This window comes from Cololabis saira, chromosome 23 (genome assembly GCF_033807715.1).
Source record: "Cololabis saira isolate AMF1-May2022 chromosome 23, fColSai1.1, whole genome shotgun sequence".
In the NCBI taxonomy this organism is placed as follows: Eukaryota; Metazoa; Chordata; class Actinopteri; order Beloniformes; family Belonidae; genus Cololabis; species Cololabis saira.
The window spans coordinates 10,336,048-10,354,193 of NC_084609.1; the positions used below are offsets into that span (position 1 = coordinate 10,336,048).

At 39.3% G+C, this 18,146-nt stretch overlaps 1 protein-coding gene across 1 annotated transcript in view; it reads right to left on the bottom strand.

The window, feature by feature from the left end:
* Window positions 1-3,301: 3,301 nt before the first annotated feature.
* Window positions 3,302-18,146, bottom strand: part of kmt2e (lysine (K)-specific methyltransferase 2E) — a 32,869-nt gene continuing 18,024 nt past the window's right edge. The window contains 13 exon segments of the mRNA XM_061715109.1: window positions 3,302-4,758; window positions 4,761-5,529; window positions 6,463-6,542; window positions 6,634-6,713; window positions 7,516-7,778; window positions 9,368-9,898; window positions 11,398-11,454; window positions 11,541-11,764; window positions 12,639-12,789; window positions 13,507-13,806; window positions 13,945-14,271; window positions 15,487-15,672; window positions 16,227-16,298. Coding sequence (XP_061571093.1) covers window positions 4,358-4,758; window positions 4,761-5,529; window positions 6,463-6,542; window positions 6,634-6,713; window positions 7,516-7,778; window positions 9,368-9,898; window positions 11,398-11,454; window positions 11,541-11,764; window positions 12,639-12,789; window positions 13,507-13,806; window positions 13,945-14,271; window positions 15,487-15,672; window positions 16,227-16,298 — 3,441 coding nt within the window. The 3' untranslated portion in view covers window positions 3,302-4,357.

Below are 18,146 nucleotides of genomic sequence, written 5' to 3' on the forward strand. Positions count from 1 at the left end.
CAATAGAAGTATACCAATGCAACAAAAATGTGAATAAAAAAAAAAAAATTAAGGTTACAGAAAAGTTGATGAAAAACCAATTTTTTTTTTTGTATTTTGAAAGAAATATTTATTATTTATGAAAGACTCTTGCAAAACTTACAAAATGAGTTACTAGTTGGAATAAAACTAAATAAATAAAACTTAACCACCAAAACCTTTACAGATAATGTTCAACTTTTAATTTTATAGCATCTGTTTCTAATAAAATTGGTGGTAATGTCTTTAATTGAACTAACTTTTATTGTATGAATAAGTGACCACTTATGTAATATTGAAATGTTGGTATATGTTTTAATTTTCCTCCCAGGACATTATTCAAGCACTTGAGAAAGGTCTTTGTTGAATGCATGCAGCCTGCACTACACCACGATGCTTCACTTCTACATGCATTTCTTTATCTCCTAATTCTGCATCATATCAAGAAGTAAAATAGTGTTCAGTAAAGGCACAGTTGCAAAAGTGTGTGTTTTCTCCCTCAGTTCAATAATGTTCAAAGTACCTCATGTTCCCCACAAATGTGATGGTATCTCAGTATCTCATTGCCACAGATTTGTTGTTTAATGAAAGCTTATGAATTAAGCAATTTTATGCAAGATCACTGCAAGATAAAGTATTGCATAATTCATGACCATGTTGGTGAGTAGAAAACTGATGGTTTTATAAATTTAGTTCCAATTATAAAAAAAACCAAAAAAAAAACACGTAATTATTTACTGGAGCTTGAAGAAATTATACCAATCTTCTGGTAACTTTGTGAAGAAACCTAATTACGAAATGTCAACATTTTCAAGCATTAATTCAAGACCTTTTTGAACAAATTTTGATAATTTTAAGTGCCCACAGAAACTTTATCCTTGTGAATGTGCTGCTTTTAATGTGAAGACCTCGTCAAATCAGCTACATACAAATGTTACTCCAAATGGATTCAAAAAAATTACATCTTTCCACTTCCTTCCCCATTACCAAGTCACATTTGTGATCTGGAATATTAGGAGAATATTCTTGTTTTATGACCTTTTGGTTTTTGAAAACATTTCGTATATGACCTATACAGAGCTACACATAAGTCTGCTTACAGCAAGTCCAAAAACACAACTCACCACAGGAGAGCCAGCTCCTCAGGGCAACGCTGAGCTATCCACCTGCATCTCTAGGATAAGAAACACTCCAGGATATTAATGTACACATTCTGGACTGAGAAGAGGAGTGGTTTGAGAGAGTAACAGACATTTTTGGTGTTAAACGAGGGAAAGCTGACAGAGGAGGTGGTTTTTGATTTCATCCATCCACCTGTGTATCCTTGAATCTCCTTCCTAGGTGCTATTAAACCATTTACATCTTGAATAACACAATCAAAAGATGTTGTCAAGGTAAAAAACTTGTGTGAAGAGCCTAAAACACCTTATAAGTCGGATTCTCCCAAAGACAAAAACGTCTTTGGGATGAAAGATGAAATGTCCGAAAGAACCAACACAAGAAATCTGACTAGCCTTCTCTTTATGCCGTTCAGACTTGTAAAACTGTTGAACCGATTCTCTGTGAGAGTCTATCCAGATTTAATTTTCATGTAATTTGACTGTCAAACACAATTTCACTGAATAAAGCAGCAAATGCTGTTGCTTGTTGTTTTTTTTTTTTTTTTTTTTTTTTAAATGGTTTGCACTGACTGGACCTCGATTAATTTAAGAAATTTAGACTGGAAGTCTATAAAAGTATCTGGGATTTACAATATTGTGCAGCCCTTGCAAAGTCCTGACACTGTTTACAACGTGCACATTCTGTATTGAAAATCATTGGGGTAGAATTGCCAATGACTCAAAAACAATCAATTTTGTGGATCATTTTTAATCCAATTTAGCAATATTTATGCATGAATGCCTTCCATATTTTTCCTACACACCCTGTACAATTTTCAGGGATTACCAATGTTAAGATAAACTGTGGCATCCTGTTATTCCCTGGATTTGATTTATAAACCAGAAACTGTACTTGCTTCCACTAATTACAGCCTTGGCCCTTTGCTACTTGTCATCCTTGTTCACCCCTTTCCTGTCCAATATCATTTATCTAAAACTAGATAAGAATCTAAAAGTTGACTCCCAAAATAGGTCATATTTAATAAAGATGGTCAAAAAATATTTAAAGTGCACTTGTGCACCAGGTCAAATTTGATAAAGACCAGATGGCATGAAGCTCACCTGGTCATATCAATTTCAACTTGAATGGTGACTGCCGTTTCAGGAAACTGGTTTGAATAAGAGATAAAAATCTTAGTCTGTGAAGTCACGCATCATTATTAATTGCTATCAGATTGAAATGTTTAGGCTGAAAGCCCCATTCAACCCTAAATCAGAGTATCATGTGTAAATTGGTAGTTTTAGGACTGAAGTCGCCCCTCTGTCAGGTTTACATCATCATAAACGCACTTTGAAAAACATTTAGCAGCTTTCTGAGCGATACCAGCACAACGTTGTCGATGAAGTACATATACATACCTGTGATTATTACTGATTGATAAGTTATTTTCAATTTGAAAGGTTTTGTTTCTGACACATGATCAAGGTCACATATTTGTTTTCAGCAATAATACGGCCGAAGTCTGATCTGTATAATTCACAAACTTTCCCAGGGTGTAATGCAAGAAGAAGAAAAAAATAATTTGAAAACTATGTGCAGATTTTCATATTATTTCTGATCTACACTGATATGTGATTACTTACCTGAGAGAGGAACTTCAACTCTCTGAGATGAACAATGTTTCTTTTTGCCCCTTTGTCTTACAGGACTGTCTCAGAAAATTAGAATACTGTGATAAAGTTCTTTATTTTCTGTAATGCAATTAAAAAAACAAAAATGTCATACATTCTGGATTCATTACAAATCAACTGAAATATTGCAAGCCTTTTATTATTTTAATATTGCTGATTATGGTTTACAGTTTAAGATTAAGATTCCTAGAATATTTTAATTTTTTGAGATAGGATATTTGAGTTTTCTTAAGCTGTAAACCATGATCAGCAATATTAAAATAATAAAAGGCTTGCAATATTTCAGTTGATTTGTAATGAATCCAGAATGTATGACATTTTTGTTTTTGTAATTGCATTACAGAAAATCACAATATTCTAATTTTCTGAGACAGTCCTGTACAGTCATCAATTGTTTCCCCATCGTCTTGCAAGAGGACAATTGTCAGGACAATGGCAGCAGAGGTGGTGGTAGCACAAATTTCCTGAGACAAATGTCATGACAAATGATATAAAACTGTCAATACAGTGATTTATTATAATGAACCATGAAAATAGCCAACCAGTGCAGTGTCTGTGAGTCTCTCCCCTCCGCACAAACATACACTCACACACACAAATAATAAAAAAAGACAAAGTTGAAGAGTTGGATAGGGAAAAAATAAAATAAAAATAATGCTACAGTTACAGAAACATTCAGCTTTGCCAAGAAGAGTGTTCATATTTACAACCATATTTCAAAATGGGATGGGAGCAAAATGTACAAGCATAGAAAAGAAAAGAAGCCAATATTTACAACCGGTTTCTGGTGAAAGCTGAAGTAACCACCTATACATTAAATTACACTTTCTACAAATAACCATTGATATTCAAAAATAAACCGCTAACGTCCTACTTGTAGGTGAGACCACTCTGCCTACCACAGAAGACTACAAGCACTCGTTACAAAACCTCTCTCTCACACACACACATTGCTCTTTTAAAACAGCCATACACACCGCAACACATTTACACACACGCTCCACACACGTACACACACACATACATGAGTGCAGCCTCCTGTGGAAGTGAAGCAGGCTCCCCAAAATGGGTCTTTCCTGAATCTGCAGCGGTGATCAGATATTTATTGTTAGAGGAATAAAAAAAATAATTATGTTTTTTTCTCTATACAAAAAGCTGTCTCTTTGCTATACTGAGCCACTAGTTTAAAACAAACGGTGTAGAGCGGACAACCGATGAGAGAGAGAAGAGGAAGTGTAAGGAATAACTGACAAAAGGAGAAAGAAGAAGGTGTAGGCTGGAATGTCCAAACGACAACCAAAGTGCAGGGCTTAACAACAGTATCCCAAACAAGATAGAACAGAGCTTTTTCTCTCTGTTGCAGAGAGATTTGTATAAAAAAAGAACAAAAAAAAATAAACTAAACAAAAAAAAGGGGGGGGCTATGAGCACCTGGGGGATAGTCCATCTTCATTTTCCATACAGTTTGTCTTGAAGATTATCTCACTGTCCTTTCTCATAAAATTTTCCTGTCCTTGTTTTAATTTTTTTCCTTTTAAAGTACCCTTTTATCCCACAATCAGTTGTTTTTCCACTGGCCATGAGTTCAGGTACATAGAAAACATATCTACATATCTTATGGTACATGCCCCTCTCAGGCAGAGTTCTCGGGGGCCGTTGCGTCGGGGGAAGGCGGTCAGTGCCAGCCCGAGCTCAAGTACCCCGAGCTGTGGAAGGGGGCGGTGGCCGCGGGGCCTCCTCGAGTCCCAGAAGGCATCTGGGAGGCAGTGGCCTGGGGTTGGCCTGGTTGAGTCTGTTGGGGGGGAGGAGGGGGAGGCGGGGGCAGTCCTGTCTGCTGAAGGGGCGGGGGGTACGTGGATGGGGGCACTGATGGGTTTGTGGCGGCACCGGGGTGCAGCAACGACGGCTGAAACCCCGCCAAGTTCTGATAGTGGTGGGGCTGCATCGGGGCGCTGGAGGAGGGGGCCGGGGGAGGCGGAGGAGGCGGCGGTGGGGGGGTGAGAGACAGGAGAGTGTTGCCGGAGGGAGCCTGCTGCTGCTGGGAGGTCTGGCCCTGCAGGGGGGGCGGCGGCGGGGGGGCGGTGGAGAGCAGGAGCTGGTGCTGCTGGATGGGAGGAGGCTGCAGGTTGACGTGCAGCAAGGTGGGACCGGGGATGGGGTGTGGAGGGGGAGGAGGCGGGGGCGGGGGTGGAGCCGAGGAGCTTTGATAGTGCACGCTGTGAGGAAGAGTCTGCATCAGGGACTGGGAGCCGGGGGGGTAGGGGGTCGTCCCCGCAGGCTTGAACCCGGGGAAAGGTCCGGAAGCTGCAGGACTCTGGCTGGGGAAATAGGCGGTGGAGACGGGAGGTGCTGGTGGCGGAGGGGGGGGCGGCGGGGGGGCACTCTGCGTGTTGTACTGAGGGAACGGACCGGGGCCCGTCTGGGCCGGGGTCTGCGGCTGGTTCTGAGGCTGGCCGGGGAACAGCGCCCTCTGGCTGCGGAAGGGCGAGCCCGCCGGCTGAGGCTTGGGGGAGTGCAGGAGGGAGGGTCCCGGGTAGTGCACGGGGGAGGAGGGCAGCGGGGCGGGGTGCAGCTTGGTGGGGGTCAGGGGGGCCGGTTTAGGGCCTGCAGGCTTGCTTGGCAGCTGGCTGGCCGTATTTGGTGTCCAAGGCTGACCGTCGCCGTCTTCTTCCTTCGCGGGTCGACTGGAAGGCTGGGAGACGGCGCCGGGAGAGCAGGGCTGAAGAAACAACAGAGAAAGATTCAGACCTCCATCACATCATATCCTCAATCTATAGTCACAGCACATTTCACACATTAATTCAATGATCATTTGTGCTTTACAACTAACAGTAAATATTAGTGTTGTCCCGATGGATCGGGCCTGATCACGGCATTTTCAAAACATCGGTATCGACCCAAAAAGTATCGGGACATACCTAGTTATTAATGTTTTTAATATATATCAAATCGTTTTATATATCGTTGCATTTACAAAGTAAGCGAAACTAACATGGTTTACATGTTTGAATTGTGAAATGTTATGTATGTTCATGTTGCATTAAGCTGCTGCTATTCATTTCATGCCATTCAGAATGTTGCACTAAGTATTTTTATTTTAACGTATTTTAATTTTCTTGTGTTTGTGAGTTTGACTGGATGTCATTCAACTAGCTCTTTTGAAGTTACATTTATTTATTTTTGTTATTACACTATTCTGCACTTTTTGTTTTAGTTTACAATTTCATGTTTTTACATTTTGTGGCACCAGATAAGCTTTGTTGAAATATATGTCCATGTTGTTCTCCAATGGACAATAAAAGAAACTTGGGATAATTTAGTTTTAGTCCTCTTTTTTTTTATTTTTTTAATTCATGGCCAAAATGTATCTGATCGGGAAAAAGTATCGGGAGCCAAAAAAAGTGATCGGATCGGGAAAAATCGGGATCGGCAGATACTCAAACTCAAGTGATCGGGATTGGATCAGGAGCTAAAAAAATCCTGATCGGGACAACCCTAGTAAATATTAAAAAAAAAAAAAATTGGATTATAATATGATATAAATAATAATAAAAAAAAAAAAATTGGATTATACTTTTATTAAAAGTTGCCAGCCTTAAAAATGTAAAAGTAGACACCACAATGCTTCAATGAAGCTCCAATGTTGACTTACTGTGTGAGTTGGGGTCTTTTGAAGACTTGGAGATGCACACTCTCTGAGTGCAGGTGTATCACCACCTTCTGTTTCACCATCTAAAAATATATAAATGAATAAAAATTATAAACAAGTTCACATGTCTAACACGTTGACATTTAGTCACTTTATCCAGAACTTCATTCTCACCTGTGTCTTTATCCTTGCTGAGCAGCAGAGCTCTGTGATAGCTGCGTTCTCTGGCCTGCTCCACAGACGTTGATGAAATCCTAAACACAGGCAGCAACATAGTAAGCAATCTATGAGCTGAATATAACAAATACACATTAAATAGTTAGTACATTAATATGATATATGGGTCAATGACGAATAAGGATTTTCAATAGGTCAATTTTAAAATAATTTAAAAAAAGAATATCTATTGCAGTAGTTCAAACATTCAGAATGTTGTGTACACATAAATTCATATACAAATTTTAAATGAAGTGATTTCAGAGTTTTTTGTCAAGATGAATTGGCACTAGCCTTAAAAACCGTCATGTGGTGCAACCATGTTTCATATTAAAATAAATTAATTTCCTTAACATCTTGACATCTTTTTTTTTTTTTTTACAAGTTTTCAGTATTATACAAAAATGGTTGTTTTTTTAATGGTCGCGCCACATGATATTTCATAAAATGGACATAATCAGTCGGAAATCATGCCAGATAGGGCAGAAGATTGATTTAAATACATTTAGAGTGATTTCAAAAAAAGTTTTCAAAACAAGAGTCATGGTCGGACAGTCCCACCACATGACATTTTGACGCTTAAAACGACAACAAAATCCCAAATAACTAGTATTTTTTGTAAAATTCAAGTGAGTCCATATGTGGGACAGGTAGGTCAAATATATGATATATTTTTTTATCCATTTAAACCTTTTTTGAATTGAAAAAAAATCTGTTTTTCAGAAAATATAGGCGTCACGTCATTGACCCACATACACATTATCTCACAGACACACAAAGAAAATATTGCAAGTATTTATGATTTCAGTTTAAATGTTTATCGACCTTGTGAGCACATACCACTGTCCATCTCCCCCTTCCTTCTCTCTTTTCTCTCCAGCGATCTCCGGCTCCTCACTTGTGGGAGGCTCTTTTACAGTGGTGGCGGTGTTGCAGGGAGCTGGGGGAGCGGGAGGCAGAGGAGGCTCACAGGGGGGCTCTAGGGCGACGGGGAAGGCCTCCACAGTCAGAGGCGGCACTGTGGAAACCGGGGAGCTGCACTCGGTCTTGGAGCCGCTGCGCCGAGCTTCGCGCTGACGCTTCCGGTACTCGAGCAGCGAAACCTGGGAAGGTGCAGAGCTGAAATGTGATTTATGAACAAAAAGCAACCCTCAAGTCAAACCAGTAGAGGGCAGCATTAGGATAGTTGTCAACACCTTTTACAGACAGATTCATTTTATTGTCATTGAGTCATCGGTGCGATATTTGTTCCAGTACAGATCTGTTTTAAGGTCATTCATTCATTTTCTTTGAAGTGTGCAGTGTTTGCCACAGAAGAAGGCTTCATCTTTCTTATTTTCTTCATTTACATTCTCGCCAGGTCCTGTGCTGTTCCCTTTTCTCTGATTCTGTTGGATCTTGTCCGTTTCACCATCATTACAGTAAATATTATACCACACTACAAGTTCATTATTCTCTGATGCTGCCTGAGATTATTACATATATTTTTTTAGATTTTATGGCTCTAGTGACCTTTATTCAAAGTGTAGATAGGAAGGGGGTAGGGCGAGAGAATGGGGACGACCTGCAGCAAAGGGCCACAGGCCGGGACTCAAACCTGCGACCACTGCAGGAGGACTGTAGCCCCAGTACATGGTCTGCTCGCTTTAACATCTGCAGCACTGATTATTGTATTTCTAAATTTTATTTTCATTTAAAGGTTTAGTTATCAGGGACAATGCACATTAATAATACATTTAAACAAATGTAAAATATGCCAGAATTAGCCAAAAAGGCTATTTTGCATCTGCTGTCCCTGGACTTGTGTAAAATAGTTAACCTAAAAGAAAAATTATTAAGATACAATCAATAAAACATTTCAGAATAAGAAGGCTACATCAGAATAAAGATTAAAAGGTAAGAGACTAAGCTAAAATGCATACACAAATAACTGCTTTAGTCTCAAAAAGTTTTGAAAAGGTCTGAAAAGACATTAAATATTGTCCTAGAAACCCTCATGTGAGGGAGCTGGTGATAAGATAGAGAGAGAGACAATCAGTAATAACCAACCACTCAATGAATAAATATGTCACCTAATAACTGGAGCAGCAGTTAAGACACTTTCTACAAAAGGCGCAATTAGGCCTGTGTTGAAAAAAATCGATTTCCCAATTCTAAATCGATTCTCATATTAATTCCTAAAAATCGATTCATATGTCTAAAGATCGATTTTATTTTAAAATACAAATATTTTGTTGGACGCGAGAATAACTGGTGCCATGTTTTTTCCTTTAAATATGTTTAAAGGTATGAAAACATTAAAGTGTTAGGTTATAATTGCATAAATTGTCTATATTTCATTACTTTATATACTCTCTTGGGGTTACATTTGCAAAAAATGCTAAAAACCAAATGCTCAAAAATTAAAAACCAAAATAACTGAAAATGGAACAAATAAAAACGGAATGTAGGAAAAAATAAAACTTACAGCATCATTAGCTGCCAATACTTGCTGTTGAATCTCGATATGATACTAGTAGTAATATTTTGCAGAACTACAGTCATATAATTCATGCAACAGCTCAAAAAAAGTTTTAATAACACTAACCCAAATCAATACCGGAATCGAATCTTGATAATCGATTCTGAATCTTAAGAATCGGAATCGAATCTTGACATTTGAATCGATCCCCAGCCCTAGGTGCAATCTCACCTTTTTCTTTTGTGGCGGGTTCTGCGCCGACCCTCCTTCACTAGTACCGTCCCCGTTCAGCGAACGTGCGAAGCCGAGTGAACTGCCTTCGTCAGAGCAAGGGTAAAAAAGTTGTCCTTGAGCTTCACTAAAGGGGGGCTGAGAGCCAGCCAGGGGCCCCGGCCCCGCCGCAGCCCCAGCTGCAGCCTCGGGTCTAAACGGAGCTGCCAGAGGTTCCAGGGTGTGGGAGGGAGTGAGGTCCCTTAAATTTGAGTTGACTGGAGAGAAGTTCAGACCAGCTGGTCCAGTCGGGCCCCTGTCTGGGCTTTTGATCCAGCCAGAAAAAGAGGAACCGCACATTTCTGTGGATGAGGAGGCTTCACTTGTGCCCTCCGTCACACCACCGTCTGTCCTGTCCTCTGCAAGGTCCACTGACTCAGCAGCCGGTGGTTGTGGACTCTCTGGAACCGACATCTTGACTTCTGTTGTCAGTCCGTCTGAGCTGGTGGCCCTGATGCAGGGAGAGGAGACCAGCGAAGGGGGACGATCGGCCTGCAAAAGAAACAATTCATATTTTGAAACTGCTTGTATGTATGGAAACAAAAAGACTAATATAATGTTGCCTACTGCAAATCCAGAAAACTCGCTACATGATTTTTTTTCCCCCCGTTTCAAATGTTTGGTTAATTTGTCTATTTAAAACATGTATTATTCTAAAGGATTTGCAGGGTTCATACACATTTTAACCAACAAATTTCCATGACTTAGGAGCAAGTTTCCATGGCTATACATGACCTCTAAAACATCAATATATGAATAAAAATATAGGAATAAAACTATGTAAAAAGTCACCACAGTGGAGATCTAATGACAATTATTAGTGATGCACCGAAATGAAAATTTGTGGCCGAAACCGAAATTAATAATAAACACTTGGCCGAATACCGAACAATACCGAACAATGGTTCTTTGCAGTTTTTCATTTATTTTGCCAATTTTTTCACCATTGCATAAATCAAATAAATTTGATTTAGGCATGCTCTTATCTTATTTTATATACCAGTATTTATTATTATTTTTGTATATACCAGTACTGTTTATAGTGTGTCATACTCTGTTATTATTATTGTATTATTATTATTATTTCTATTTATGCCTCTTGTTTTGCACTATCCCCTTTGCTGCTGTACACTGCGAATTTCCCCGCTGTGGGACTAATAAAGGAATATCTTATCTCATGTTAGTTTATCTTTTCAGAGAAAAAAATCTTTTACAAAATTACCAGGTAGAAAATATTTATTGAACATAAAAAACTTAATATTTTTTAATTTCCCAGCATTATGTTGTTTTGGTTCCACCTCCTGGTGAATGTTAGGTAAAATTCTTATGTGGTTACTTTTTGGTTGGCCAACGATTTATGTTTGTGGTGCGCAACTTTTACGGGAGCGACCAGTCTATTTCCTTATATTACAACGCCGTTATTAATTGTTTGTTTTTTTTCCCCACTTATTCCACCGAACACCGAAAGTGTTTTTTTGCCATTTTCGGCAACCGAACAATCGTGCATCACTAACAATTATGGTTTTATACAAAATAAAAATTTGTTTAAACTAACACTGATATACCAGCAATATGTTGTAGTATATATTGTATAGTAATTAATATAACTGTAATAACTGTAATAATAACCGATATGCATGATGCGCAAGATGCTAGGCACGTTACGCATGAGAACGCGCAAGACTTTTCTATACGAAATATTTATTGATCAATTTCAAATCTACCTTATAGGCTGTTATTACTAAATGTCATCATTAAGTGAGAAAAATAAATTCCATGACTTTTCCAAAACTTTTGGGGTGGAACTTATGTTTCCAAAACTTTTCCAGCCCTTGAAAATGACATTTTCAAATTCCATGACTTTTCCAGGTTTTTTCAAAATGTATGAACGCTGGATTTGGTAAGACAGGTGGATGGGTCTAATCGTGCATAAGAAGACAAATATAAGCTTGATGTAATACTTTTACAAACAACACAAGTGAGTCCCTCACCTCTTGCACACAAGGTTTACGGCTGACCTCTGGTGAGCTCTCCACAGAAGACTCACTCTGAAACAACAGAAATTGCTTCCCAATTACTTCTTTTTCCTCACTAAACAATTTTCAACAGGATTCTTCTCAACCGACAAACTCACCTCCTGAAGGGGATTAAGTGTATGTGTTGGAGTACTGGGCACAGGCTCTGCACTGGGCTCTTCTGTGCGGGGACGTGGTGGGGTGGTCAGTAAAATAGGCGTGGTGGTCTCGGACTGGTCTGCTCGGGTGGGTGTTGCACAGGGGGAACCGTATGGCGTCGAGCTCTCGGACATACAGGCGTCTAACGGGCTCAACCGTCGCTTTTTCAAAGGAGTGGGCAACTCTGAAAGAAACAAACATCCAGTGGTTTAGCTTGATATGTGTCCAAGGACTCATTGAAAAGAGATGTGTGACTTCTGTCTCAATGTTCAAATTCATTTAGTTTTGTTTCTCGTAATACGGTAGTTTACTGTCATGTACGCCTGTGTTGAAAAAAATCGATTTCCCAATTCTAAATCGATTCTCATATTAATTCCTAAAAATCGATTCATATGTCTAAAGATCGATTTAAAAAAAAAAAATTTTTTAATTTATTTATGCATTTTTTTTTTCATCATTACATTACAACTTTTGGTTATTTTTTTGTTTATCCCCAAAAAAGGAATGTTTTGTTGGAAACGAGAATAACTGGTGCCATGTTTTTGCCTTTAAATATGTTTAAAGGTATGAAAACATTAAAGGGTTATAATTGCATAAATTGTCTATATTTCATTACTTTATATACTGTCTTGGGGTTACATTTGCAAAAAATGCTAAAAACCAAATGCTCAAAAATTAAAACCAAAATAGACCGAAAATGGAACAAATAAAAACGGAATGTGGGAAAAACTAAAACCGATTTCATCCGTCTCTGTTTCCTCCCTGGATCTGTTTGGTAATTCTGAACCACATGATGTTTCTGAAAGCAGTTCTATCAGCATTCTGGGAGCTGATTGGTCCTTACAGCATCATTAGCTGCCAATACTTGCTGTTTAATCTCAATATAATACTAGTAGTAATATTTTGCATAACTACAGTCATATAATTCATGCAACAGCTCAAAAAACAGTTTTAATAACACTAACCCAAATCAATATCGGAATCGAATCGGATCAAATCAAATCAAATCTTCTATTTCTACCAAAAGATGTAGCTTAAGAAGTCTCACAAAAACCTACCTGGCAGTGAGCAGGTGCCATTATAGGGTAGAGGGCTGTCAGAGTCACCATTTATGGAGGGACTGAGAGGGCCATCGCTGGCCATGTGAAGGCTCGGTCGTCTGGCTGGGCTGGTGGAACCCTCCTCCTCTAGAGCCTGCTTCAACCATCGCTGAGAGACAAGTGTCTTGAATTAGCATAAAGCCACTAAAATACAGACCATCATTCACTATTCACAAAAAAAAAAAAAAAATGTCAAGGTGTATCAGTGTCGAAGGGGTGAAACTATGGAACCGCCTGGATGAGGAACTAAAAAAAAAAGTAGCTCAATTTACAAATTTAAAAACATTTTTAAATCTAAAATAATAAATATAGAACACTACTAAATTATCTTCTGTCTAACTGTCTAAATTATGCAACTTTCCTCCAGCAGCTGCCCTCAATCGTGAGTGACCACATTTATTTTCTTCTCTTCTTTGTTCATTTTCTTTGTTTTGTTCGTTCGTTTCGTTTTCTTCTTATTAGCATCTTTTTTTTTTCTGTAGTCTGCCTTTTGTTGAAAAGGATAGGCAAAATAAGCCATGAGGCTTCAGCCTATACCTTTTTGTTAAAAAAAAAATAAGGAAATGTGTACATATATATATATATATATATATATATATATTTATACCTGTGTGTATACATATACAGTGTGTATATGCAAACATCTTAAAATGTAAATGACCAAAACAAAATAAACTAAACTAAAACTAAAAACAATTCTTTCATTGTTGCAGGTGATTTTAGGGGTCAAAATTGTTGCCGTTTTTTATTATTTTATTTTTTTTAATCTTTGATAAATATCTTTATCAAAGGCTATTCAGGACAATTCACAAAACACAAGTTGTACCTTCTTGCAGGAACCAGTGGTCGGTGGCGTTTCTGGTAGTTCTCGGGAACGCCGTCTCCCGGTAGGGACACCGGGGGTGGCGGGGCTGCGACTTGCCAGGAACGGGGATGAGAAGCGGACGTAGTGTTTGGGCGTGCTGTAGATCTGCGGAGAGCAGGCCATGCCTGGTAAGGCGTTGAGCTGAGTGGCAAGCACTTCAGGGTCACTGCTTATTCTCAGGGGCCTCTCTGGGGCCGGCTCCGGCGTCCGTACTGCAGCCCGGTCTTGTTGTCTCTCTCCCACCCACTCGCTGACAAAGTGCTGTTGGAAAAAGAGCTGTTGTAAGTCAATTCAAAGTCCACAAGGTTGATATTTATTTCTCCAATGTTTTAATTAATAATAAAAAAACAGCAAGACTACAGGAGTGTCAGTTGTAGAGAATTAGAAATGTGCTTGAACCTTTTTAGTTTTGAAGTTCTTGCACCCTGTTCGGTTTCGGTCAGGAGCAGGGGAGCTGCTGTGTGGAGGGCTGCTGTCTGGGGCTTGTGACAAGATGGCCTCTGGTTCTGGTGCTGCGAGTATCTCTCCTTCAGGAGGTTCACTGAGGAGAGGTTCCACCATCTCGGCTGGAGAGCTTGGTGCCAGGTCAGAGCAGGTGCTGATGGTGCGAGCTCGGCGACGCTGCTGGCCGATGTGAGTACGGTTCCTCGAGAAACTTTTCCTGTTCCGTGACTGTTTTACCTTCGCTGGCTTCAGTCCCGGCTCCTCCTTTACTTCCAGAAGTGGCTATAAGAGAAAACCATTCATGTATTTAAAGTTTACATCTAAAATATCTTGTTTACTAAACATATTGTTGTGAACTAGTAGGGGTGTAACAATACACTAATCTCACGATACGGTACGATACACGATATTGAGGTCACGATAACGATACGATATTATAGCAGTATTTTTTTTAACAACCTTGCATGAGGAACATATGACTGGAAAAAAATTGTCTTTTATTTGAAAGACACAAAATACAAAACAATGCTGTGCGTTTGCCCTATTGTTACAGTTTGTAATGATTTATAACTATTTAAGTTTTAAAGAGAAAGCCAGGCCAACCATTTTCCACAAACTGAACTAAAAGTAAATGTCAGGTTTGCATTATGCATCTTCAGTTTCATACAAGAAAAAATATTTAGCCACAAACTGAATAGTTTCTCTCATGTATGATCTGACTTTTTTCTTTTCCAGAAATTGAACAACTAAAATTAAATAAATAAATAAAATTAAATAAATACATACAATTTTACATCATAAAACAGATAGATTCATGCTCACCTTATAAGTGTAAGAGGAGATTTATTTTTGTTAAGAAGGTTATTTTGGTAATTCAGGGTTCATTATTTTATAAATATATTATTTATATTCTGATGTAAATCCGGGACTATAATTACACTAGTCCGCCCAATCTAAAACATACTAAACACTACAGATAAGCTGAGTGATACGCCACAGTACGGCACTAGGTGCTGTGTTGATGTTCTAAAATCCTACACTGTTGAGCGGACATTAAAGTACACTCCAACTCGGAAGAAGTTGCCCCCGTGTTTATCCTACTAAAAAGGTTTAATTTAATAATGTAAGGCTTAACTCTACACCAGCCTTACATAAGTAAAGGTCCAGAGCTTAAAACCCCCAAGAGTCCCGTGATCGGGACCGCAAAAAGGTACTAGTTTCTTCTGAGCGGAGTAAGATTTTGGTCCGCGGGTCGAGGCGCGGTCTGCACGTGTGGTCGGATGCACGTTACTAGACAACACAATAGATTAATATTAATAACCCAATATCGCGATACAGTTTGTCACCTCCACGACACGTTTCGTGACGTTTTTGTATCGCGAAATTTCGTGGCACGATATATTGTTACACCCCTACTAAACATTTTGTTGTGAACTAGCAAAGCTAAAACTCTTCTCAAAAGGGTATTCAAAAGTATTTTATTACCTCTGTGCTCACCTGCATGAGAGCTGGAGAATCTGCCATCTCCGGAGTTGGAGGAGGCTCCTCCTTAACATCACTGCGAAGCCCAACTTCTGTTTTTACGCTGCCAATTCTCTCGAGGGCCTGCTCCCTGCGTTTCTCTCTCTTCTCCATTCGGGCAAAGGCTTGTAGGATGGCCTCCATCTTCCTCTCCTCCCGCGTCTGCAAAGGGTTAGATGTGGGATTGGGAAGAGAAGAGAAGACGATCATTAGTTCCCTAAAAACTCTGGAGGTAGCAGTGGAATTGGTTAATGTGGGTTATAAAGCTTTCTAAAGTAGTGCAGAGATGTGACCCAGAGGCAGGCTGGAAGAAGGAAAAAGATTTTTTTATTCAAAAAGCAAAGTAAAACTCCCTTTCCAAATAAGAGCAACAGAAAAGGGAGATGGAAGCGACAAGAAATGTAATACAATTTTGTCAAAAGTGAATGGGGGACCCAGAGGTTGTCGTTTAGTCCGTCTTCGTGGAATAATCTGTGCAACACAATTTCAAAAGCTTCTTACATGAAAACCGGAGCTACCTCCACCAGCAGTCGTACAACACCTCGTTGAAGAGTCATACCACCAACACATACTGACAACATGTTTGGCTGCACAGGTCAGACTGAAACCTCTGTATAGACAGGACTGTTAGTATTCTATCAAGACAGTCACCTCTAGCAGAGTCGGTGGTTGCACTGGTATATGGGTGAGATCGGCTATGTACGGGTCAAGTTTACCTCCTTGGGTTTCAGTCCCCTCCAGCTTGAAGCCGCCCCGACAGGGAGATGGGACTGCTCCGCTGGGTTGGCCTGAATGTTTAATAAAGAAACAGCCCAATTTAGAAGAGACACGTCCCCCCTAAACAAGGCTTCAGAGACACGAGTCAGGTCTGCACTGAGGACTAACCTTCTGGTGGTGAAAAATACTATGTCAGGTACAGCAGGCATTGGGCAGAGTTGGTTGAAATATCCTACTACACAAGACGTTGGCAAGACGCATCTTCAGTAATGCCATTACAATGCCTGGATGTGAAAGATGCTGCAAAATATTGAGACCATCTAACTTCTATAGATCATCCACGGTGGATGCAGGTGACAAAGGTTGTCTATCATTTTAGAAAACATGGTAAAACCTAGGGCTGGGCGATATATCAAGATTTTAATATATATCGATATATTTTCAAACGCGATATGGTACGAGACAATATTGTTTATATCAATATAGCTTTTTTTTTTTTTAATGATTTTGATATAGCTTATTTTGTGACAAACTGACTTGAATGTTTTATTTGAGATTTGCACAAATGTTTTGTTATTTGCACAACTGTCAACCTCAGTGGAAAAGTCTGCCTGTTACTGTCTACATTATATTAATTGCACAGTGTATTTTTATTTAATTGTTATGCAGGAAAGGGATATTTGTTTTATTTTATTCAAGAAGCATTTTTATTCTATATATGCAGGCAGTTTATTTTTATTTCATTTGTTTTATACATTTTGATATTGTGCAGACCTCTGTTAATAAAGGAACCTGTGTGACATTTAGCACGAGGCTTTGTATTAAAACTGACTGTTTTTTTAAGGGTTTGCCTCAGAAAAAAATGCTAACAGAGATGCTATGCTATAATGCTTTGGGGGAAACCCCAATCATGTCACAGAAAAAATATCGATATATATCGAGTATCGCCATTCAGCTAGAAAATATCGAGATATGACTTTTGGTCCATATCGCCCAGCCCTAGTAAAACCTTTGGTCATCAATCCAAAATTGTGGCAATATGTGCCATTTTTATTTGTGGCTAATTTCAGAGACAGCATGACAATATTTAAATATTTAAGATCGGATTTTAACATCACAACCGCTGCCAAAACCCATGTCACCCTGAGAATATGACATGCCACAATCCAGTCTGTATAATAGTCTCTTTACTGCAGTTCAAGTTAAGATATGTTCTAAAAAAAAGGTTTGTCCTAATGTTTTTAATTTTATTCCAAACCACTTTAAAGGGTTGATTTCCAAAAGATAAACACACAGATATTAGTATATATATATATAACGGTCGGCCACATTGTCCCCAGGTGGAGGATTGTCTATTATCTAAGTAAAACAGTACAAAGAACTGATACACTAACAAGCACAAATAACCACAAACACTACATGTCCCAAATCACAAACATAGGAAATAAAAGAAGAAGAAGAAGAAAAAATAAAATTCGACCAATAGGAGTTTGATCAAAACATTGAGCTAACACAACCACCACTGTTCTCTCCTCCGCACCTTGTTGCGGCCTGGACTAACAAGCTCCACGCACTTTTACTTTGCTTCTAATTGACAGTATGTGAATGTACACTTCACTGGTTCAGCATCTGAGCTCAATCCTGAACCACAATCAGCGGCTATTGGATCTCCAAGTCAATACGGCCCTAGCAACCGGGCTGTAGCCGCTGCAACCCCTACTGTGTCTCCCGTTCTGCCTCCGACCCCCTCCCTTCAACTATCTGTCTCTGTCTAGCTGATTAGCAAAACTGTATGTTGCCCATAGATGAGTCAGCGCTTTACACCTTGGATCCACCGCATGAAATGAAGCTGACTGCAGGGTAATTTCCAGAGTGTGTGTTTGTGTGCCCCTATACCATGCTTTATTGTGTGTATAATG